Consider the following 24,653-nt stretch of genomic DNA (forward strand, 5'->3'; position numbering starts at 1 on the left):
TCTCTCCCTCCATCCCTCCCTTCCTTCCTTCCTTTCTTTTTCTGGTTAAAATTAGTATAAGAATTTCTCCTAGATTGATGGTTTTTTTTCATCCCCTGAGGTGAAGGGACTGGAAAGTTTTTTAGCTTCTGAATTTTATTAATTTATTTTGTTTTCTTATAGGGAAATCTTTACTACTGTTTCCTCACACAAAAACATATTTTAATATTCCTTCATTTATTACATTTGCCTGAATAAACTTCTGATAAACATTCTTGAACTAATTTAATGACATAATTTAATGCTTAAATTATAATTCCTTTTTACTTTTGTACATGAAAACAATTTTCCCTTTTGAAGGAATATCTTAGTGATATATTTCTCAATTATTTGCTACCATAGGATGTTTGGATCTGGCAGAGAACATAACTTTACACGTCCCAATGAGAAGGGAGAGTATGAGGTGGCAGAGGGGATTGGCTCTACTGTGTTTCGAGCTATTCTGGTGAGTGCTCTTTCTTATGTGTATTGATTGAATCAGTTGACCCCTTCTTGTTAGGTACTTGGATTGGAAGCAGAGTTCTATTTGGATATCTCTATGGAAGTAACCAGGGCATTTTTAAAAAAAATACAATTTATCTTTTTTTGCTGTGTAAATATAATATGGTATAAATAAATTAATTTTATAACCTTCATAAAGATAAGATAGGGGATAATTCATCTCTTAAGTCTGCACAGGCAATTCTTTCAAGAGTTTAGTGGTAACATTTCTATAGTCACATTACTCCACCCTCCTTAATTCTATTAAATACAGTAAGTTGATAATTTTTTACTACCAGAGAATAAATGTGGCTACTGGAATTCTAATATTTTATTGCATATAACTAACAATGGACACTTACGAACATTTAAAAGTCATCTCTAAAATGTATTTCTTACTATCTTTGTTTTAAAACTTAAAAAAAAATTTAACTTTTTATTTTGAGAAATATTTGAATTAATACTACAAGTCCCTATTGTAATTTTAAATCAGTGATAAAGGTTTGATTTACAGTGTGTGACAGTTTATGCCACAGTCTGAAAATATGGTTTCCTTAAATAGTTCTGTGGGAAGAGGAGAGGGAGGATCCTGAGGTACAAGACAGGAAAAGTAGTTGATAATGATCAGTACTAACAAGTACTTTGAAAAGTACCAGAAGATGTCTTGCTTCCATTCATGTAGCAACTTCAAAAATAATGTTGCTGTGGCTCTGAACCTCAAGAAGCTTGAGGCAGATCTTAATTTTGGGGGAAGTGCCTTTTCAGCTTCCCATACTTCCATTTGACCCCCAATGGAGTTGATAAGTTTACTCCATGACTCAGCTATGCAGTAACTTATCTGTAGTTCTCGGCCAGCCCCTAACAGCATTTTAAGTAGATTTTGGAAATAATTACTATTATTGTTCGTAATAATGTGGGCAACACCAAAGAACAGTATTTGGAAGAAGAATATCTAATTATGTGTTCTGTTTGCATGTATTTGAATACTTGGATATGATTTTGAAGTTCTTTACTAAAAACCTTAAATTTTGCTCAATTCTCTAGGTAATATTTAAGGTAACTTAAAATATATCATTTAACTTCCTTAAAAAATTTTTTAAAAATGCATGGTAGTTATGTAGACAAATAATTTGTAAGGGGGAGAATACATATACATTAGCATGATATAGTAGAGAGAAGAGATGCATAATTAATGAGGAGACCTGGGTGCTAATCTTACCTCTGCTGTTAAATAATTTTATAATAACTGGGTGAGTCAGTGAACCCATTTGGACATAAATTTTTCTTGTTGGTAAAATGAAAAAGTGGTTAGGTGAACGGAGGTCCCACCTAACTTTAAAGTTCCACAATTCCTCAGAGTACCACGATTTTTGAAAATTCTACCAGCCCAAGCTTAATAATAAGTTTTGCCTACCTCGTGCACTAGATGTTTTATGCATTCTTTACTTTTTTTTTTTTAGGATTACTATAAAACAGGAATAATCCGTTGTCCTGATGGCATATCTATTCCTGAACTGAGAGAAGCTTGTGACTATCTTTGTATCTCTTTTGAATATAGTACTATTAAATGTAGAGATCTCAGTAAGTATGATGTTTTGTGTGTGAGTGTTTGTAGAGTTAAAATATATTGGAATGAAATGCCTGAAATAATGCTGTTTACCTAGACTTCAAGTATTTGTTTAATTGAATTCTAGAACACTAATACCATGAAGATTATTTGTGAAAGTCCACAGAAATCTTTGTAAGCTCTTGGTGTAATTTTCCAAAACTTTCTTTCAACTTTAATAATTTTTTTGTTTATAGACTCTCCCAGATTTCCTCTTCAACTGTCTCCTCTATCATTTGTTGCCAGTCTTCATCTCCCAGCTTGGGAGCCCTGGCTTTGGCCAAGTGTGGTATTTGCCTTCACTCCTCAGATCACATCAACCAAAAATTTATAATTTTTTTGTACTTGCCATGTAATATAACATCCTAAGCCACTTTGAAAGATATAAATAATTCTCAAAAAGAGTATTTGTCATTAAAGATTTTAGATTGAATACCAAGTACTTAGCCCTCATTTATACAAAGGGTTAAATGACTTTATCAAAGAACTTCAAACATAGTCTCAGAGCAGGGTCTAGACCTTTGGAAATCTTAACTCTGTGATTGATATTTTCCTGTCACTCCCTTCCTTAGCACCCCTCCCTTTTACTGTTACATCATGCCTAAGAAAAAAGGTGATTATACACAGAAAAGTCAAAATGTATATGAGAATTATCAAATTTTGACTTGTGTATTAAGTGGTTGGAAAAGTTCAGAAGAAGCATATGTCACTGTGGGCTAGTGGGATTGGGGAAGAGTTCAGAGGAGACAGGTAGTAAAGAGCGAATAGGAGTGATTTAGCAAGAATGGAGTAGGAAGGTTACTCATTTGGGGATTACAGATGTAAGTGATAGACTTTGGAAATAACCTAGTTGGTGCAGAGACTATATTGGGACTGGAAGGGGATGGGAATAAATAGGGGGGCCAGATTATGGAAGGTCTTTAAACTAATATTCTTACATTTTATCCTATATAATGTGGGAAGCCATTTTAAAAGTTTGCTACCTGTGATTATAGATATGTGTTAGTCCCAGATATATGGTTATCTTTACTTCATTACCTAAACTCAACACTAGTTTAGCAGAGTGGGGTCATACCTTCTCAACATTGATGTGTTAGAAATTGTGAATGGAAAATTTTATTTAAATTTGTAAGGCAACTACTATATATTTAAATGTAGCGAACCTTCATGCTTAATTATGATTTAACTTCTTGCAAATGAGTGGCCTTATTAGGTCTGTTCCTAAGTACCATTTTCTTTTTGCCAGACATTTAAAGTCTCCATAGGGACAAAGGATTGGATGGTCCACCTTTGAGTCCATTTCTATATAAATGATACTTAAAAGTTTAAAGTCAAGTAGCTGGACAGCTGAAGCGTACAGCTGTAAACTTGAACAAAGTTTTCACATCTTAAAAAATGTTTTTTTGAAATCATGAGCATTAATTATTCTAATTTATAATTCTTTGACTTCAAGTTTTGTGTTTTTTTATTCATGGGACCATTTTAATTTAACTTTATATGATTAAATGTTGAATTTTGGTGACTGTCAGATTAAAAAAACACAAGATTCCTTATAGATGAATGGATTTTAGTTCTGTAATCCTTTGGACATAGTTTACCTTGTCATCACTGTTAAGTATCATTTATTTGTTATGGAATTAAAGGTAAGAATATTTATGTGTAATAGAAAGAAAATATGTATAATATGGTTTTTCTAAACTTCTGGCCTTTAAATAATACTTGTGTTTCTAGATTACTTGTAATATGTATTACTGGAAATTTAGAGATTCTCATAGACTTTATTGCAACAAAGCTATATAGAATTTGAAGAGATAGAAATGGTCTTGTAAAATATAAAAGGATACTGTAGGTGTAGACTTGAGTCCAAAAATGAATTTTTTCCTGCAAATATGTGCTTTTACTGAATATTGTAATGGCACTTTACACCAAAATGTCTTTTTGTCTCTTACTTAAAATTACAAAAGTACTAAATGTATATTGAATAGAGCATCCTGGATTTCTTGGGCAAGTTACTTAAAACCTTGTTTCTTAGTTGCCTCATCTTTAAAATGGGAGACAGTAATATTACTTACTTCACAAGGTTGTTGTGTAGATTATTAAATGGATAGTGCTTGACACATAGTGTTAAATAAGGGTTTGCTTTAAAAAAATAGTAGCAAAATTAAGAAATAAAGGTAAAGTAAAATAAAAAATATTAAAGGATCATATTGTACATTGCTATTTTATATTTCCACATGAAAATATATTGTGAATAACTGTATTAGAAAATATGCTTTAATAACAGCTTGTTTAATGGTTTACATAGTTATCACTCATTTTCTGCATTTTTATTGAATACTCGCTTTATACTAAATATTAGGTGTGTAAAAAGCAACAAGAAAAGACAAGACCCCTGTCCTTATCATGCTTGCAGTATAGTGGGAAAAACAGATAAGTAAATTATATTGTGTTAGAGGAAGAATAGGGTACTAAATGAGCATGTAGGAGCTGTACCTAACTTCGGTGTGCGGGCTTGAGGAAGCTTTCTGGAGGAGAGGGAAGAGGAAGCGTGTTTAGGCAGAAGGAATGCTATGTTTAGTGGCAAGAAGATTAGTACAGTGAGGAAATGACTTGTTAATCTTCTGTCATAGAGCTTACCATATAGTGAAGGAACTTCGGTTGGTAGCTCCCCAACTAGACTATAATTTCTTCACTGTTTATATTCTTTTACCAGATAAGCACTGTAATCCAGAAGAGGTTTTGAGAACCAGGGCTGGACTCACAAATGAAGGCCTGGGGCTAAGAGAAATGAAAATATAGTGTCCAGGGTGAAAGTGGTATGGAAAATGAAATTTAAAGTTTGCAAAAGGACCAGTTCAGAAGGCCCAGGAAGAAAGGCACCATCCACGTGGGAGATAGTGGGATTGTAAACAAATATCAAAAAACTGAAGTTACATTTAGTTTGAGAAGGGAGATAAGAGGCAGAGACTACGTTTGGAGTCACAGAAATATAGAGACACTGAAACGACAGAGACACTTCTATGTTTTCTCTTTGTCTCCTCTCTCTTTCTTCCCCCCCTTCTCTCTCTCTCTCCCTCCCCCCCGCCCCCCTCTCTCTTTTTCTCCCCCACCCCAGTCTTGCTCTATTTTTCAGTTTATAGCATTAAATCAGTTTGAATTTGAGGACAGGGACTATACCTTTTCAACTTTGTGTCCGTAGTGCCAGGCACATAGTAAGGATTCAATAAACATTTGTTGAAAGAATAAACTCTTTTTATCCCTTCATGCATTGTTTAGGACACTGTTCCACTTACTGTCATCTTCTCTAGTATCATTAGTCTTTCCCTCTTTGTATAGAGTAATCCTCAGGCTCAAACATACTCAAATCTGACCTGTGTCTGTTGTAGACATTCAGAAAACTATATCATTTGAAAACTTTTGAGCTTTTCATTGATTCTTTGAAGTTAACTTTTTGCAAGAATTAACACGTTTATTATGCTGACTCCTGCTCCAACTGCTATGTCTTTCCATTTATTCACTTTTCTTTTTTGTCTTCTTCTGCAATGGTCTTATTAAGTTTATTCTTTGGTATTTTGTATTTTGGTATTTGGTATTTGGTATTTTGTTACTGTTGTGTGTAGAATATGTTCAGATTTTCTAACTGCTAACGTATGAGAAAATTATTGAATTTTGCATATTTATGTTTAGCCACCTAACCAAACTCTGTTTTATTTCTAATGGTTTTTCAGTTGTTTCTTTTATATTCTTGGTAGATAATTGACCCTGTTGTAAGTTAAACTTTTTATATCTTTTTGTCTTACTGAATTGACTATAATATTTTGAACAACATTAAATTTAGTGGTAATTCTGGTACCCTTGTCTTTAAAGGCATTTCCTTTAGGTTTCACTGTTAAGTCACTCTTTCTTCAAGACTGCCTCTTCGACATCCATCTTTTAGGTCTTCTGCTTTTTTTCCTCTCACTTGCTCCCTGATCCTTCATACGTTGAACGTGGTCCTTCCCAACTGTTCTGTCTTCAGCTACCTTCTCTCTCACAGAATCTATACAATTAATCTAAGTGATGCCATTCATCACTGTGGCTTTAGATATTACATATACACCATAGATTTCCAGCTGTTTTTTTTTAATGTATTATTTATTTTTGGCTGCATTGGGTCTTTGTTGCTGTGCACGGGCTTTCTCTAGTTGTGGCAAGCAGGGGCTACTCTTCGTTGCGGTGCGTGGGCTTCTCGTTGCGGCTGGCTTCTCTTGTTGCGGAGCACGGGCTCTAGGCGCCCGGGCTTCAGTAGTTGTGGCTCGTGGGCTCTAGAGCGCAGGCTCAGTAGCTGTGGCGTACGGGCTTAGTTGCTCTGCAGTGTGTGGGATCTTCCCAGACCAGGGCTCGAACCTGTGTCCCCTGCATTGGTAGGCAGATTATTATTATTATTATTATTTTTGCGGTACGCGGGCCTTTCACTGTTGTGGCCTCTCCCGTTGCGGAGCACAGGCTCCGGACGCGCAGGCTCAGCGGCCATGGTTCACGGGCCCAGCCGCTCTGCGGCACGCGGGATCTTCCCGGACCGGGGCACGAACCCGTGTCCCCTGCATCGGTAGGCGGACTCTCAACCACTGCGCCACCAGGGAAGTCCCTCCAGCTATTTATCTCTAATTCCTACCTGCCAGTTACGTATTTCTAGTTTACTATTTAACTTGTATAATTTTTTTCTTCTTAATCAGGCTTTTAATGAGTTCCATGCATATAGTACATATAGTGATGAACAAGACAGACATTGTCCCTGCATTTATGGAGTTTACAGTCTAGTGGGGAAGACAGGCATTCAACAAGTAATGAAAAGCTGTGAAAATTCAGTGACGAAATGAGATGCTGTGACAGGTGTATGGTAAAGGGGCTATGGAGGATGATTATCTGAGTCAGTGACATTAAAGCTGAGACCTAGGGCTTCCCTGGTGGCGCAGTGGTTGAGAGTCCGCCTGCCGATGCGGGGGACACGGGTTCGTGTCCCAGTCTGGGAAGATCCCACATGCCGCAGAGCGGCTGGGCCTGTGAGCCATGGCCGCTGAGCCTGCGCATCCAGAGCCTGTGCTCCACAATGGGAGAGGCCACAACAGTGAAAGGCCCGCGTACCGCAAAAAAAAAATAAAATAAAAAATGCTGAGACCTAAGGGAATGGAAAAGAGAGTGTGAAGCTCTCCAGGCAGCAGAAATGGTATTTGCAGAGGCTCTCAAGTTGGAAGGAATATGTCATGCTTAAGGCACTGAAAGAAGGGAAACATGGCTACAGTGGAGGAGGTAGAGCATGAGTGGTGAGATATAAGGCCAGAGAAGTAGGGAGAAAACAAAACTTATTAACTAAATAAATGTTTATTAACTGTACATTATCTACCAAGCCCTGTGCTAAGTTCTGGGGATGCAGCAGGAACAAACCAGGCAAAACTTCCTGTTCTAATGGAACTTACACTCTTTTGGGGGAGACAGACAATAGACAAGGTAAACAAGTAACATATGAACAAATAACATGGTATGTTAGATAGTGATATGTGCTGAGGAGGGAGAAAAAAGTAAGGAAGGGACAAAGAGTAATATGAGAGGCTTTCATTGCAGAGGAAAATTGAAGTAAATTCCAAACAGAGGTTAACAGTGAGAGCAAATGTTGAAGCAGTTTGCCTGGCATGTTTGAGAGCAGCAGAGGCTAGTATAGTTGGAGTGGAGTGAGTGAGGGTGTCAGTAGTAGGAGATGAGGTCCAGGGGAGCGAGGTCGTGTAGGGCCTTTATCTTTTGGCTTTTACTCTGAGTGAGATAAGCCATTGGAGGGTTTTGAACAGAGAAGTGATATGATCTGTAAGGCTGCCATGTTTCACCATTTCATGGACTCGCTGTTTGCACAGAATTCAATGTAGACTCATGCAGTGCTGTATTCCTGATCTGACGTATGCTTTAAAAGAATCACTGTTGGCTATTGAGTTGGAAATGGACTGGAAGGGGAATTAAGATACAAAGAGGTGATTAGGAAGCTATTACCATAATTCAAGTAAGAGATGATGGTGGCTTAAATCAGGGTGGAAACAGTGAGAAGTGATCAGATTCTGGATATATTGGATGGTAGAGTTGTAAGCATTTGCTTGCTGATTGAATATGAGGTGGGAAAGAGAGAAAAGGACTTTACCTGGAAGTGTGGAGTTGCCATTAATTGAGATGGGGGGAGACTTCATGGGGAGCAGAAATTTAAAAGCTTGATTTTGGACATGTTAAATTTGAAATACCTATTAGACCTTCAAGTAGAAATGCTGAGTAGGGCATTGGGTATACATGTCTAAAGAGAGAAGTGTGGGCTGTTTATATGCGGGAGTCATCACTATATGGATAGTATTTAAAGGACTGTGCACACTGATCTGGAACCTCCTTTTACACATAACAGGCTTAAGGACCAAGTTGAGGATTTGGGACTTTTATTCTAAGGATAGTACAAGCCATAAAAGGTTTAAACTAGAGACACCTATTTAGATTTGTTTGTCTGCGGTGAGGGAGATGAATTACACAGGGGCAGAGGCAACTGATGGGTTCTACAGTAGTTTGGGTTAGAGTTACTGATGACTTGGACTGCGGGGGGCAGGGGTGCAGTGGGGCTGGACTGTGTTTTGGTTGTAACTCTTGTTCTGTCATAGACCATTCCAAACTTGGTAGCATAAAGTGTGATTATTCTTATTTTGTGGGCCAAGAATTCAGGCAGGGTACAACAGAGATAGCTTATGTCTGCTTCACAATGTTTGCGGCCTCATCTTGTGAAGAATTGAAAGGATGAGGTGACTGAAAAGGATGAAGGCTTCTTCACTCACATGTCTGCACCTGAAGTGGGACAACTCAAAGGCTGCGTTCAGTGAAGACTGTCAGACAGAGTAGCTCCACGTGACCTCTTCATGCGGCTTGGGCTTCTCCAGGCCTGGAGACTGGGTTCAGAGAGGAAGCATCTGTAGAGCAAGCATTCCCAAGACCAAGGCAGAACCACAAGTCATTTTCCCCTCACCTCTGCTGTGCTCCCCTGGTTACAAGCAAGTCAGTACAACCAGCCTAAATTGAAGGAGAGAGGAATTGGACTTCTCTTGCTGGGAGGAGATATCAAAGTCACATTGCAGAAAAGCATGTGGCATAAGAGATTTTGCAGCTATCTTTGGAAAATAGCATCTTCCAGAGAGGAAATGACACAATTCAAGATGTATTTAAGAGGTGGACTTGTTAGGTCTTGGGGAATGATTGAATTAAGAGATGAAAAAGGAATCAAATATTCATTCATTTATTCTACAAATATTTAAGAGCCTGTTATATGATTAGCACTCTTCTGTGATGATTCTGAGAACTTGAGTGGATGGTGGTGCCATTTACTGATTTCGAAAACACTGCAGAGAGATAGAGACAGAAATGATTAAGTTCAATTTGGAGTATATTGAGTTTGAGGTGCCGGTGAGGGGGCATCCGAGTGGAGATTTCCAGGAGGCAGTTGAGTATAATGCATCTAGAATATAGAAGGCAGAATTAGTAGAATAAATTTGAGAATTGTCAGCATAAGGTGAGAGAAAAAAAAACGTAGAACTTCCCTGAGAAATAACAATACTTAATGACAGGCTGGAGGAGAAAAAGTTGACAAAGGTGACTGAAGAAGAACAGCCAGAGAGGAGAAAGAAAACCAGGGACGGTAGTATCAGACCTTAGGGATGAGAGTATTTTAAGGAGGGAGTGGTCCCTGTAAGGCATTCCATCAAGAGGTCAGATAAGATCATGATTAAAAGTTGTTGATTGTCAGGCAGAAGACCTAGATAGACATTTCTTCAAAGAAGACATACAGATGGCCAGTGGGCACATGAACCGATGCTCGTCATTGCTAATTATTAGAGAAATGCAGATCAAAACTAGAGGTACCACCTCACACCTGTCAGAATGGCCATCATTAAAAAGTCTACAGATAACAAATCCTGGAGAGGGTGTGGAGAAAAGGGAACCCTCTTACACTGTTTGTGAGAATGTAAATTGGTGCACTCACTATGGAAAACAGAATGGAGGTTCCTCAAAAAAAAAAAAACAGAGTTGCCATATGATCCAGCAATCCCACTCCTGGGCATATGCCCAGACAAAACTGATTTGAAAAGTTACATGCACCCCTATTTCATAGCAGCACTATTTACAATAGCCAAGACATGGAAACTACCTAAATGTTGTCTATCAACAGATGAATGGACAAAGAAGATGTGGTGTGCGTGTGTGTGTATGTATGTATGCGTGCACGCACACACACACACACACACATACACACACTGGAATGTTACTCAGCCATAAAAAAGAATGAAATAATGCCATTTGCAGCGATATGGATGGACCTAGAGATTATCATAGTAAGTGAAGTAAGTCAGAAAGAGAAAGACTAATACTGTATGATATCACTTATTTGTGGAATCTAAAATATGACACAAATGAACATATCTACAAAACAGAAACAGACTCACAGACATAGAGAACAGACTTGTGGTTGCCAAGGGAGAGGGGCATGGGGGAGGGGAGGATTGGGAGTTTGGGACTAGCGGATACAAACTATTATATATAGAATGGATAAACAAAAATGTCCTGTATAACACAGGGAACTATATTCAATATCCTATGATAAACTATAATGGAAAAGAATATGAAAAAGAATATATGTAAAACTGAATCACTTTGCAGAAATTAACAACATTGTAAATCAACTGTACTTCAGTAAAAGTTTTTTAAAAAGATGTTCATTGTCTTGAACAATCTAGAGGTCATTTGGAGACTGTATGTCAAGGGCTCTTTTGAGTAGTGAGTGTGGAAGTCAGATTGGAATTGGTTCAGAAGTTAGGGGAAAGAGAATGTGTTTATATATATATATAGGAGTTTGACTATAAAGGGAATTTTAAAAATCACAATAGAAGTAGCCAGCCTAGAGAGAGACATGGCTAAATCATAATATTATAATTATTTAATCATGTATTATATTAATAGTTATTATATAATTAGACAACATGTTGTAGGGGGAAAAAAAGCTCTAATTTGGGAGACTACAGATTTGAGTTTTAGTGTCTTCTCTTACCCTCCCAGTAGTTCCTGCGATGGTAGAGCCTTAGATAAGAGATAGGACATTGCCATTGAAATAGGAATAAAATAAAAATGATTAGGTCAGTGCAGGTGAGTTTGTGACTGTGTATTTGGAAACTTAAAGTTGTCCATTATGGCTGTACTTAAGAAGGATCAAGTGAAGTGCATCTTTCATTCCTCTCAATTCTAGGGTCACATAAGCAATGTAATTCCTGTACCGTGCTATATTTTGCTTGACCTTTTACCATCCTTATCCCAAAGCCAGTTGACCCTTTTCATCTCACTCCTCTTCCTACACAGTAATATCAGTGTTGTTTGTAAATAATTTTCTGAGAAAGAAAATGTGGGAGATGGAATATGGGGGCTATTTTATTTCGTATGGATAATCTGAAAAAATATCCTTAGGATATACTTTAAGATATAACTGCATACATTGATGGAAGACAAAATGATGTAGTAAAAAATACCCTGGAGGGTAGACTTAATTCTGATTGTGCAAATTAGTTTTGTAACCTTGGGCAGATTGCTTCATGATGTGTAAAATGAAGGGGCTTGTGTTGGATGGCTTTAATTGGCCCTTCTTGCTGTAAGATTCTACAGTTCCATAAGAACTCTTCCTGGGCAAAGTTTTGTTGACTAAAGAATAACCACTATATTGTCTACAGGATCCCGAAGTAGATGCTGAACTACTCTGCTGTTTTGTTTGTTGTTTCTGCTCTTCTTTTACTTATCAGTCACCCCCAAAATGAAGATATTTTTGTGGCTTTTATTTCAGGTGCCCTAATGCATGAGTTATCAAATGATGGTGCTCGTAGACAGTTCGAATTTTACCTGGAAGAAATGATTCTGCCTCTCATGGTAGCTAGTGCCCAGAGTGGGGAACGTGAATGCCACATAGTGGTGCTTACAGACGATGATGTGGTTGATTGGGATGAAGAGTATCCACCACAGATGGGAGAAGAATATTCACAAAGTAAGTCCTGTGGCATATTTTCTCTCTCAAATCATCACAGATTTTCTCTTTATCTTTTACAATATTGATCAAAGGACAGTTTTTATAAAGAAAGTATGTTGAACTCTTACTTATACCAGGAGTTGGCAAACTACAGCCTGTGGGCCAAATCCAGCCTTTTGCCTGTTTTTATAAACAAAGTTATATGTATTGTCTGTGGCTGCTTATGCGCTACAATGGCAGAGTGGAGTAGTTGGAATGAAGACCGCATGGCTAGCAAAGCCCAAAGTGTTTACTATCTGGCCCTTTACAGAAAAAGTGTACCCGCCCATGTCATGCACAGAAATGGTTTGCTTTTTGTTGAGTATCTGGATCTTAATGATTTTTTTTCTTTGCATTTAGAAGCATCCAAGAGAAGTAGATCCTGAAATAGTAGATAATAAAAAAATAAGTTGTTTTTTTTTAGATGAATTTCTATGTGTATATAAAATGAGAAGCTTCAACTCAGTGATTGCAAAGATGACTTTAAGTTCTAAGACATTCCTTTTTTAATGTCATAAGTGTTCCTGGAGGATAACAGTGACCCTTCCGAAAAGCTTTGCAGAACTTTAGGTATTTCTGACCAAAACGGCACATCTTGAGAAGCAGTGACTAACTTTTTTCTTATTGCGCTTCCAAACCTTTTCTGATTAGAACCTTTTGATTTTTTTTTTTTCTGTTAGAAAATTTATCTCATATTGGTTTGGTTTTGTTTTCATGGTGAACCCAATCTAGTATTTTTGAACAGCTTCATAGATTGAGAAAAAGAGTTAAAAGAATGATTTGAGGAGCTAGGTAAAATAGCCCAACATCTTGTTCTGTCCTCCAGTCTGTGTTGACTCGGTAAGGATTAGGGTTTAAGTAAAAAGTACACGATTATAGAAAGTATGGAGCCCTTTAAGCTCTGATTTTTCCATTTTACTTACCCTTTTCTAAAAATAAAGCAGACTAAGTGGTATTCTTTTTTATTTTAATTCTAAAGATTTTCATTAGATTACGTTATCGTAGCGCTTTTCAGAATTTACATTGAGACATTTCCTTTGCATGATACACTTGAACAACTATTCTGACTCTTCTGTGGACAGTTAGAATAATAAAATGTTACTATTTCCTCATTCCTAGGCTCTTTGCTGACAATGGTTTTCTATAATAATATGTGGAATAAAAAGTTGAACAAAGCACAGGAAAAATAAAAGGTTACCAAAAATCAGAAGAAATACACTAAATCATTTTCTGTGTAGAAAAAGGAATGAACAAACTTTTACTTTTCAAAAAGTTTGACTCCGAGAGAGTAGAGCCAGCTGTAGAGCACAGAAATGATATTATGGTGATACAGGAATAATAATAGACCTGGGCTTTTCCTTTTTAGTTATTGAGCTTTTCATTTCAATGTTTTTTGGTTTGTTTTTTGTTTCTTACCTTAAACATTGAAGCTTAAAAGGACTGGAAACATTTTTACTCAATTTGTCTATAACTATGTTTCATTTTGTGCCAAGATGTTCCAATGTAAAGAAGATACATTTGAGTAGACAGAGATGAGATAGTCTCTTCAGCCTGATTTTCCTAAATGTGACATTATACCACCACCCATTCTGAGATGTCAAAAAATCTTTATCTTAAAATAATATCAGTAGTCTTAAGGATGTAGTAATAATCACAAATTTACTCCATGAGTAGCTTCTGTATACGTTTTTTTCCTTTTATTGGCTCTGAAACCAGCATGTTTGGTTTGTGAGTGTGTTTTTCTTTTTTTGAAAAAACCTTTGCAGTTCACCTTTTAAGGGAGATAACTCCACCTGAAAGAGAGAAGGCGAGGAAGGTCCATCAGTCTAACTCCCTGAAGTGCCCAGCACATTTGGAAGACTCAACATGTTGTCAGTGGAATGTCTGTCCTTTGCAAAGCCAGTTTGCTCTAAACAGACTAACCTAGGCAGAACATGCTCGAATCTGCCATTTTTAACATCTATATTAAATGGGACTGTTCGCCTGAATGGAAAACAGTTTGTGGGGTGGGCCTTTGTTTTGGGGGAGTTATTAATAGTTGCTCAATCCATGAAATGCAAGATGTATCCATTTTGTACTTTCTGACAAGGCAGTTTTTTCCCCTCCAGATGAGGCCTTGTAGGCATCAGAGCAAAGTCCTTTACTTTGCCTGCTTGATAATCATGTGATACCTTTTTTTTGGTTCTCTTTATTTGAAGAAATTGGGGCAGATCCCATTCCAATAAGTTTGTATATGATATATCTTTCAGAAGGAGATTCTTCCTATGGATTGGGTTATCTGATTGGTTATTAAAGCTTTTCTTGTTTCAACTTATGTAGACATTTGCTTATGTATTAACTGTACTGAATTGTCCTGTCATGTTGGCTAGTCATCCTTTGGCATCACTGCATCCATTATTTGGGCTTTTAGGGCTGTCAGGCCCCTTTGATGATCAAGATAAACTTGAGTCATCTCCAAGTACTTTGATTTTAATAAGAAAATATTTTTGTCTCTTTGTTTCCAGTTATTTATAGCACAAAATTATATAGATTTTTCAAGTACATTGAAAACAGAGATGTGGCCAAATCAGTTTTGAAGGAGAGGGGTCTTAAGAAGATTAGATTGGGAATAGAAGGTAAGACATTTTCACTATTTTCTATTAATTTTCTTTTGAAAAAAGCAAGGTTAAACAACTGGATCCCATTGAGAATATAGTTTGACTATTTTGAGAAAAATTCAGACAAATGATTACTGAATGCTCATGCAGTAGACATATAAATAACAAAAATCAGCTTCCTTTATCTGAGATGATAAATAGAAGGCCATTAGAAATTACTATTCATTCCATAAGATCCCTAGCAATATTGAGATATGAATTTGTCTTTTCTGCCGTCGCCCGACTTAATGCATTTTTGACTAAGCCCATGGAGTGTGTTTGGCACGCATGTGTGTATATTCCCGTAAGACTGACAGGACTCTGCCTAGTAGTGATCGTGATCAAAGCTCAAAAGAATTAAAATCTAGTACTTTCTGAAAATTCATGTAAAAACAGTGCTAGTAGCTTACTAGTGTCTTAAAGTATAATAGCTTATTTTCAAATTAAATTGAATTGCAAATATACTTCATCTTAAATGCATACTTTTTAGATTGCTTTTTACTTTATGATTTAAATGAATTTTTGTCAGATGCTTCTTTTATTTTAAAGTGTCCTTACTAAAAACAAAATATCTTCTTTGGCATACCATAGTAAAGGGTAAAGACTGCTTGTGTTCAGAGCCTATGATTTAATAGCTGTATGACCTTGGCCAAGGCACTTTACTTCTCTTTGCCTTCGTTTCCTCATCTAAAATGAGAGCATTAATAAGTACTTTATAGGGTTATTGTGAGGACAGAATGAGTTAAAATAGGGCCTAGCACATAGTAATTTCTGTGTTTGTGATGGTGATAACGAAGATTGTGGTGTTCAGATCAATGACCAGATAAGCTTCTGGAGATCGCTGTAATGGGCTACTGAGACATATGGAAGAATGACCAGAAACAGGGTCTTTGTGGGAAGGGGAGGAAACTTTGGGCTTAAAAAAGAGGACACGTTAGCTTCACCAGTATGTCCCCTCTTCTGTGATTTTGCAAACGATGGGATTTAGCTGTTTCCTTTCAGAGCTAAAGAGAAGGTAACTGGAGGGAGCTACTTTAGATGAGTGGGCAGGGGAGCAGTTATTTGATCTGAAGCCTGATGACAAGTGGGTTGGAACTAGATTGTAAAAAATAAAGCCTTATATACTGTGCTGAGGAGGATGGACCTTCCTCTTTAAGCATGAGGGCGTCATTGGTAGTTTTAAAGCAAGGATGTAATATGATTACACTTGTGTTAGAGTGGTGATTCTGTGTGGAGGGCAGAGTGGAATACACTGAGATGGGAATTTTAAAGACTTTTAATAGTCCAAAAGCAATCAAGGACAAGGGAATAATAGAGGGTAGAAACCTTTCTGATCTCTACTGCTGCCCTTCAGCTGGTAATTGAGTGGAAGTATGAAACGAAGAAGACATTCTACAAAAGGTCCTTAGAAGGTATTTAGTCCTTGCCCCTGTTCCCCCTCACCTCAACCACATACACACGCCACACGTGGCTAAATATACTAGCTACCTACGATGCCTACATAACATCCTCCTATGCAAGAATCCTTAATTGAGTCCCTACTATGTGAGGCCTTTGTATTTTTTTCTGATTCTAACTATGGTCTAACTACGGCCTATGGGCCAAATCCAGCCCATTACCTGTTTTTTATAAATCAAGTTTTATTGGAACATAGACATGCTCATTAATTTATGTATTGTCTGTGGCTGATTTCACTTTACAACAGCATAGTTGAGTGGGTGTGATAGAGACCATATGGCCTACAAGCCTGAAATATTTACCGTCTGGCCCTTTACAGAAAATGTTCACCAGTACTTGGTCTAAACTAGCAATTCATGCTAGTGGGAAGGAGAGAAGGAACTTTTGATAGCATCTAAGGAAAGTATGTCTTCAGAGAAATTGCCTTACTAGTAAATGACTGAAATTTTTCCGAAACCAGGATGGTTGTTACCAGTTGTTACTCTTCAGTGGTTATCATCTAAGATGAGGAAGATATAATTAATTAGGGAAAGCTGTGTTGACTGAAAAAAATGCACAACCTGAATGTTCAGAATTATGTTTTATTTGGTGGCCTTACTGAGGACTATAGCCTGTGATACAGCCTCTCAGACAGCTCTGAGAAACTGTTCCAAAGAGGCAAGGGAGGAGCCAGGATATATAGGAGTTTTTGCTGGAAAAAAAAAAAAATCAGAAGATTACTGTTCATCACAAAAAAACAGACATCTCAAGTTAATGATTTTAGCGCCTCTCTATGTTTGGGGAGGTGCCGGAGTCTAGGCTTGTTGCAATTATTCCTTTAATACGCATCTTAACTGTCTAGGGCCAGTATCCTGTTTTTCTCCATCCTGAATTCCCCTCAGGAGCATCCTTGGGTGGGGGTGGCTGCAGTGGCTGATGGCTTGATGGCCGCAACATCCTTGTTTACTGACATGGCAAGCAACGTTTTTTTTTTGTCCACAGCTGCTTTGGCCATTGGCAGTTTGTCCATTGCCAATCTAAATGAACTGCCTGGTTGTTGGGAGTAGTAACATTTAAATGATATAGGGGTTAAAATATTGGCTTTGCTGACCTAGGTGCAGAAGTACCTGGAATTAGCGAAGCTGGAGAGTTCTACGGCTCCTTGTCACTTAGCAGTAAAAAGGAAAGAAAAACCCAGAAAAATATGAAGATGAGATTTACGTTTAAAGAAAGTAGAAGGCTACGGGGACTTCCCTGGTGGCGCAGTGGTTGAGAGTCCTCCTGCCGATGCAGGGGACACGGGTTCGTGCCCTGGTCCGGGAAGATCCCACATGCCGCGGAGCGGCTGGGCCCGTGAGCCATGGCCGCTGAGCCTGCACGTCCGGAGCCTGTGCTCCGCAACGGGAGAGGCCACAACAGTGAGAAGCCCATGTACCACCAAAAAAAAAAAAAAAAAAAGTAGAAGGCTAATACTGCAGTAAGTTGCAGGCCTTGAGGCCAGATAATCCTGCGAAAGGAAGGGTTCAGGGATATTAAGGATATACAACTAGAGCCCATGATGCACTAGATTACATACCATTGTATTAGGGACCCAGCCCCTCCATGCTTTCCGCATGTTATTCTGGTAGTTGGTGGATGGTGGGAGGTTTTGTGAATTACATCAGTAGAATTTCAGTTTCTTGCTGTTGAACTAATGACCAAGGGGATAGAATATTGAATTCCCTTCTTTGTTTTGTTTGTTCAAGAACTACAGTAACCCTCTTTAGGTTAAATTGGGTGAGGAATGTGGGGACCCATGTGGGTGTGCATACATGTGTGTGTGCGTATCCTCAGTTTTTAAAACCTCCCTCTCCTTCAGGTTATCCAACCTACAAAGAAAAAGTAAAGAAAAGGCCTGGGGGCCGCCCAGAAGTGATTTACAACTATGTCCAAAGGCCCTTTATTCGAATGTCTTGGGAGAAGGAAGAAGGAAAGAGTCGGCATGTAGACTTTCAGTGCGTAAAGAGTAAATCTATCACCAACCTTGCAGCAGCTGCCGCAGACATTCCCCAGGACCAGCTGGTGGTCATGCACCCAACTCCTCAAGTGGATGAGCTGGATATTCTCCCTATCCATCCCCCTTCTAGCAACAATGACCTCGATCCTGACGCACAGAATCCGATGCTGTGATGGTGATGTTGCTTGAAACCATAGCATGCTACTCTTCGCAGTGACGCTGCACTCTCCTCATCCTGCACTGCAAGGCCACTCTCTGCACTGTGAGATGCACAGATGTTTAGGATATTGCAGTGTAGACTTTTTTAAAGACCAAAGGTAGCTGAATGGTTTTTTAAGTGAGTACAACTCTAGCATCTTGAGGTTCCAGTTATATAAATGTATTTGTTTACCGGTAGGTTTGTGGAATTGGTTCTTTGTATGGGGGACAGTCCTTTTTCACACATCTAGATCTTTTCAGAAGTGGTGGAAATTGGCAGCTGGGGTACTTTCAGTCTAGGTTGATATTCATCACACCCCAGGTAAAATGTAGAATATTATATAGTTGCACTTTATATATGGTGGTTAAGTGGAACTGTTCAAGCCATTTTTATAGTTGTGATGCACAATATAATTTAAATAAGTGCTTCTATCAGAGTATACTTTCAGTGAAATGTGTATAGTTTGCTGCCCATGATGAGCAAAAAATGAGTATCATTGGGCTTATTTGAATGATTAGGATGAGATTCAATGCCCATATCAGTTATCTCCAGTGCCGTTTTCATCCTTTTCAAGTGAGTCACATGCAGGGAGTGTGAACATCAGGTGGTTTATTATCCAGTCTGCCTTACCCTTAATCTGTTCACAGATATTTATTTACTAATGATTTTTTTTGAGTTATGGGATAGGAAGATGAAGTGTTTGCTCTTCATTTACTAAATGATTGTAAACTCGTTTTTCATCAAAATAAAATTCCATTGTTTTAATGTTTCTGATCTTTATAACCACCTTGACCAGATTTTCCATCTCATAATTAGCAGATATCCTGTCTTGTTGGTGTCAGTATAACTAGAAACCAGGTAGCTCAAGGAACTCCAGTTTGGTATATGTGTATGAGGCACTTATATTCCCCACTAATTATAAAATATAAATCCAAAACATTGTTAGAGCTGAAAAGGGAATATTTTCATTTTCTAGCCCAACCGATATGAAGGATGAAATACCTTTACTAGGTCCTACAGTAACCTTAAGTAAGTTTCAGAGCCAAATTCTGACACCGGTTCAGTGTTTTCTCCATTATACTGTGATGTTCTGCCTAGCAAATTTTTCATGAAAATGTTTTTGTTTTGTTTTGTTAATATTCTGTGGCCCAATTCATGAAGAAATCAGAAGTATTTAGGTGCTTTGGGTCCAGGGTCACTTACTGTTTGAAGCCATACAGCTGTGAGTAGTAGAGGAGTTGTACATTAGAGAAGCCAGTCTGTTCTATCTAATCTTGATTTTGTAAAATTTCAGAGGATTTGCAGTTTGTGTTTAAGCAGTAACATCTTTCTTTGCTCTCACAGAAACTGAAATTACAGTATAGCAAAAATACAGTACAGCTAAACTAGTTACAGGGAAATTATGTATGTCCTAGAATTGTTATGAAGGCCAGAAAAGCACTGTAAATGCTTTTGGTGTGGCTCATCCTTAAACACACACCCACCATGGAAAATTGATGAGCCAGCCCTGTGGCATTTTTTTCCCTGTAGGATTTTTCTAATTATTTGAAATGTGAACAATATTTATAGAACAAGGGAAACATTTATTAAAAATATTTAACTAATACATTATACTTTAACCCATATTTATAGTAAAGGATTCTTACAAGGAAGAATAAACGGTTTTATGATACAATTAGTATAAGAAATATCCACGTGGGGAACTTCTTTGTAGTGTAAAAACACCATACATCTGAAATGACCATCTGCATATAAAAGCTACCAATGATGCTTCTGTGCACAATGATTGATTAAAAAATTCAACACAAACAGAATCCAAAATATACAATTAATGCAAGCTATCCACAGCTAGCCCAATAATCATCAATGATGAGGAAACACTGGAGCAGGCTTAGTTCCACTTTGTCTGAAGTTACACATAGTAAGATTGACTTGTATCAATGGCTCTGAGATGGCTTTTATGAAGACAGTACATAAAAGCTGTTCTCTCCTTATCCGGTAAGCTTCACAGACTGTATAACTCCATCAGTAATGCACTTTGATACTGTAGCTGTCGCCAAAGCAACATGTAGTGTTTACAGCGGCCATGGCAAGTCGCTAAAGTCAACAGGACCACCGAGCCCAGCATCTGCTTCCAAGAGGCTCATTATGACAGCCATTGCTGCTTCATCATTACTGGGACTGCTTGAGCCTTGATCATTGTCTATCATATCTATGCCTATGTGAGGGTTCTCACCTGTGCAAAGAGATGAAGACTGGTCAGTGATAATACCAAAGCATGTTTAACTAAGCACACTTTTAATAAGAACGTTATACCTAACAGTAGGGTGAGAAGGATGAGAGAGGCTGCTTTTTTGGGGGGGTGGGTTGCCATATTTCTTTTTAACGTTGGTGTTTTTCAGAGGGAAGACCCAACTTTTTAAGAAGAAAGTACTTAAAATTCAATGAAGAGTATCAAGTATGAGTTGACCTCATTTTAATATTCTGATATAACCAGTTATAAGGAGAGAATTATTACAGAAGGAACAAAATAGGAAGATAGAGATTAGGGGAAAAAAGATCTAGAAAGCTAAGTAGAGAAAAAGATGGGTGGGGTGGGAGAAGCAAACTCTTCATTGGCTTAATGACTTTTAATACCCTCTGAAATGCTTACTGATGACCCTTTTAGGCTTTATCTGAACCTGCATGGCTCTCCCTCCGAAGAGATTATGTTCCACACATTGGGAGAAAGCCCGTGTCCAGGGCGCTGTAGCCTCTTGAGTTCGAGGGACAGACCTGGACCCCAGCGAGAATCCAACCATTAAACTCAACTTTGAAGTAAAGATTTAAACAAATTTTAAACCTTTACTTTGTTCTTATCAAGTTTACCTAGAACTGGTTTGTTTTTCCAGTTCAGTTCTTAAAACTGACTTTATGCCACATGTTTTTTTGCAAGCTGTTTGCATTGGAAGTGAATAATAATGCTACTTACCAAGAATAGAAGAGCTATCAGAATATGGATAACCTGGGTTCTCCTGAGCCTGCCCTGGTAGTAGGCCACTGGAAGGAATGTCTGGAGTCCCTCCATTTAAAATCTACAAACAAAAGTAAAGTTTTCTCATCATCAGCAGTTTCAATCAGTATTTTATGCAGTGTCACCAAGAAAATGAAGCATGTTGAAAAGAGGAAGGTGGGGAGAAAAAGCTTCAAATGGCTTCAGTTTCTTATCGGATGATTTCACAGCAGAGACTCTTAGGAATGGTCACAGTAAGGGAAAAACCTCTCCCCCAGACTAGTCTTCTCTTTATTGGATTCAGCCCACACAGGCAATTTAAAGGCTGAATAAAATCCCTAGAGCATTCACATGTTTAAGGCCAAGGACTAAACCTCAGGGAGCCCAGCTGGGCAGGTCCCCTGTAAGGGAGGAAAACTTCTTACAGCAACAGATGTTGCTGAAGAAGAAAGGGCTGTTACACTGTGAAGAGACACAGCTCTGAGGAGTCGCAAATGAACAACAAAACACTAGAATAAATCATCACTATAGTTATACCACAGATGCCAACATTAGTAACCACCGGTTTAAGTTCTTAAGAGAGGCTACTGAGAAGTATTATTACCACTCCTCAGTAGCAGAACTCTGTCTCCCCCAACTCCCCACCCCCCATGACTGAGTCTCATAGAAAAGCACCTTTGAGAAGTATTTGGATGTAGGTGCGGAAACAGTTTGGTAGAAGCTGGGATTTCAGGAGAGGCAGTGATTTCAGGCCTTGCCAGTAGATGGCATTACAACCTTATCTCCGCAATTCAACTTTTTGAAGAGACTCTCAAAAAGACTTTACACTCTAAAAATTATTGAGGACTCCAAAGAGCTTTTGTTTATACAGGCTATATTTGTCAATACTTACTATATGTGAAGTTAAAGCTAATACATTAAAAAATATAATAAAACTATTACACATTAACATGAATAGCATTTTAATGAAAAAGAACTATTTTCAAAAATAACGAAAAGTTAGAAGTGTCATTTTACATTTTTTGCAAATCGAATGTCTGGCTTAACAATTTAACTAGATTCTCATTTGCTTCTCCATTCAGTCTGTTTAGGTATGTTGTTTGAAATACATATCTGAAGGAACCCTGGCCTCTCATAGATAGGCAGTTAGAAAAGGGAGGTATATTTTAACAGCCTTTTCAAATAATCGTGGTATTCTTTGATATTACATCAAAACTCAGCAAGCTGAAGTTTCTTAAAGATTAGTTGCAATGTGGAGTTTGAAACCATATCAATGAAATTTTGATACTCTTATGTTGAAATCCATTGGTGTATCTAGGCAATTAGGATGGATCTTTTTTACCTTTGCATGATTTTGAAATATCTTACATCAGTCATTTGGAAAATACTGGTTCACTGAGTTACGTGGATCTTCCAAATGTGGACACACTTCATTGTACAACATCAAAACATCACCACTGTTAATATTACCTACATCAGAAATATCTTAAGTTTTGGGAAGCAGTCAAGCTCAAAGTAGCAGACACAAGTTTTCCCCAAAATTCTAATTTTTGCCTGAAAGCTAAAATTTTATCACTGTCAGTTGTTTTCTTTGAAGTCGCAGGTTCATTCATTTTCAAGAAAATGTACACTAAATACCCAAGTCTGAAAAACCATAGTTTGCGACAGTAAAAATGGTTTCCTATGAAAAAGGTGATTGGGTTCGGTTTATAACAAACAGTCGCACAAGTGCTTTTCCTTGAGACAACATCATACTTTGTGTGCAGCACAAGTGCTTTATGCACACTTCCCATTTTGTAACAGTTTTAAAAAGATTTACTCAAGGATTTTATAAAATTATTTTACTGCTTTATTAAGGACATTCTTAAATGAAGCTGGCTTTTAAATTTATTATTTTATTGTGAGTATATGGTGGTGAAATACACTGTCAGTACATTCTGGTGCCACGGGCTTGATTTTTGTAAAAGCACCAGCAGTCTTACCCAACATTGCTTTTTCACTATCAGTTCACATATCAACACAGTGAGAAAAAGCTGTTTAGCATTATTATGAAAATACATTTGACCATGCAGACCCCTGAAAAGATGCCCTCTCCCTAACCCCACCAAAAGACCACAGATGACATTTAGGGAACTGCTGCTTTATCTCACCCTGCCTTGGTACTTCTGGATGTCCAGAGTCTCCTGGAACCTATGAGGCTCACTAAGCCTCCTCTTTTTATTATATTTAGGCAGGCTAAATGGCTCATTTTTGGACCTGCCAATTTTGAAAGTGACTGGGAAGGGTTGGAAGCCTGCGGCCACCTTTACTTTTGTGGCTTTGGTACACTATTTAATGCTGTCATTTTTAACTCCATCTTGTTTAGATGCCTTTCTTATAAGGTCCTGCTGCTGATGACTCAGAATACATTCAGAATTTCTTCTCAGACCCACTTTCATAAGCCCAAAGAAAACATTTTTCAAAAATGCCTCAAAAATACTTGGGGCTTTGTGATGCAGAGTATACTTTTAGATCTCTGGCATTTGTTGGTGTGAAAAGAATCAGAAGTCAAGAGACCTGAATTTAGTTTGGGGCCATACTTACTAAATTCTGGGCTAGTCATGTAACATTTGGTAGCCTGGATTTTGTCACCTATGAGGTTGTGAGGATAGATGAGAGATTGTATATGGAAGTTCCCTGAGTAATATTTAAGCACTGAACTGGAGTGATGACCTTCCAAAATAGAGTAGGGGGATTCTTGGTACCAGGAAATCAAGTGCCTAAAAGTTGAACTGAGACACAAAGAAGGGGATACCGTGCTAGGGAGATGGTAGAACCAGTATGGAGGAAGGACCTAGCGGTGTAACAGAACAGAGCTAAGAGCTCAGCCTGCGAGCAGGGGGGAGGGGTGTGCCCAGCCCAGACTTCATCTGTCAGTACTATCTTCTGAGTCATTACCGAAGGCCAGGCACTTTCACATATATACTTTCATAAGAGGACTTCATGTGCAAAGATGCTGGCTGCCCTAACCTATGTTAGCCGCATTATAGAGAAATCTAAGGCTTAAAAAATTGTATAGGGCCACATAGCCAGCACATGGCAAGGCTAGGCTTCAAACCCAGACCCATTAATTTATTGGCTTTCAAACCTTTTTGGGGGAAGCAAAACCTTTTTTCAAATAAACACTTTTACAGAA

General features: G+C 38.0%; 2 protein-coding genes across 17 annotated transcripts in view; one reads left to right on the forward strand and one right to left on the reverse strand.

Moving 5' to 3' along the window:
* BTBD10 (BTB domain containing 10) overlaps window positions 1-19,398 on the forward strand; it is a 72,230-nt gene extending 52,832 nt beyond the window's left edge. For all 7 annotated transcript variants that reach the window (XM_079929449.1, XM_079929448.1, XM_079929445.1 and 4 more), the window contains 5 exons: window positions 382-484; window positions 1,980-2,100; window positions 12,000-12,197; window positions 14,723-14,833; window positions 18,150-19,398. In XM_079929449.1, coding sequence (XP_079785575.1) covers window positions 382-484; window positions 1,980-2,100; window positions 12,000-12,197; window positions 14,723-14,833; window positions 18,150-18,460 — 844 coding nt within the window. In that variant the 3' untranslated portion in view covers window positions 18,461-19,398. The remainder of the gene's footprint in view (window positions 1-381; window positions 485-1,979; window positions 2,101-11,999; window positions 12,198-14,722; window positions 14,834-18,149) is intronic.
* Window positions 19,399-19,511: 113 nt separating this feature from the next.
* BMAL1 (basic helix-loop-helix ARNT like 1) overlaps window positions 19,512-24,653 on the reverse strand; it is a 104,425-nt gene continuing 99,283 nt past the window's right edge. For 6 of the 10 annotated variants that reach the window (XM_079929440.1, XM_079929432.1, XM_079929434.1 and 3 more), the window contains 2 exons: window positions 21,458-21,560; window positions 19,527-20,722 (listed from right to left, as the gene is read on the reverse strand). In XM_079929440.1, the coding sequence (XP_079785566.1) occupies window positions 20,562-20,722; window positions 21,458-21,560 (264 nt within the window). In that variant the 3' untranslated portion in view covers window positions 19,527-20,561. Of the gene's footprint in view, window positions 20,723-21,457; window positions 21,561-24,653 lie in introns of all 10 variants that reach the window. The other 4 variants (XM_079929441.1, XM_079929435.1, XM_079929433.1 and 1 more) reach the window with 2 other exon arrangements.

Source organism: Stenella coeruleoalba (genome assembly GCF_951394435.1).
Source record: "Stenella coeruleoalba genome assembly, chromosome: 8".
In the NCBI taxonomy this organism is placed as follows: domain Eukaryota; kingdom Metazoa; phylum Chordata; class Mammalia; order Artiodactyla; family Delphinidae; genus Stenella; species Stenella coeruleoalba.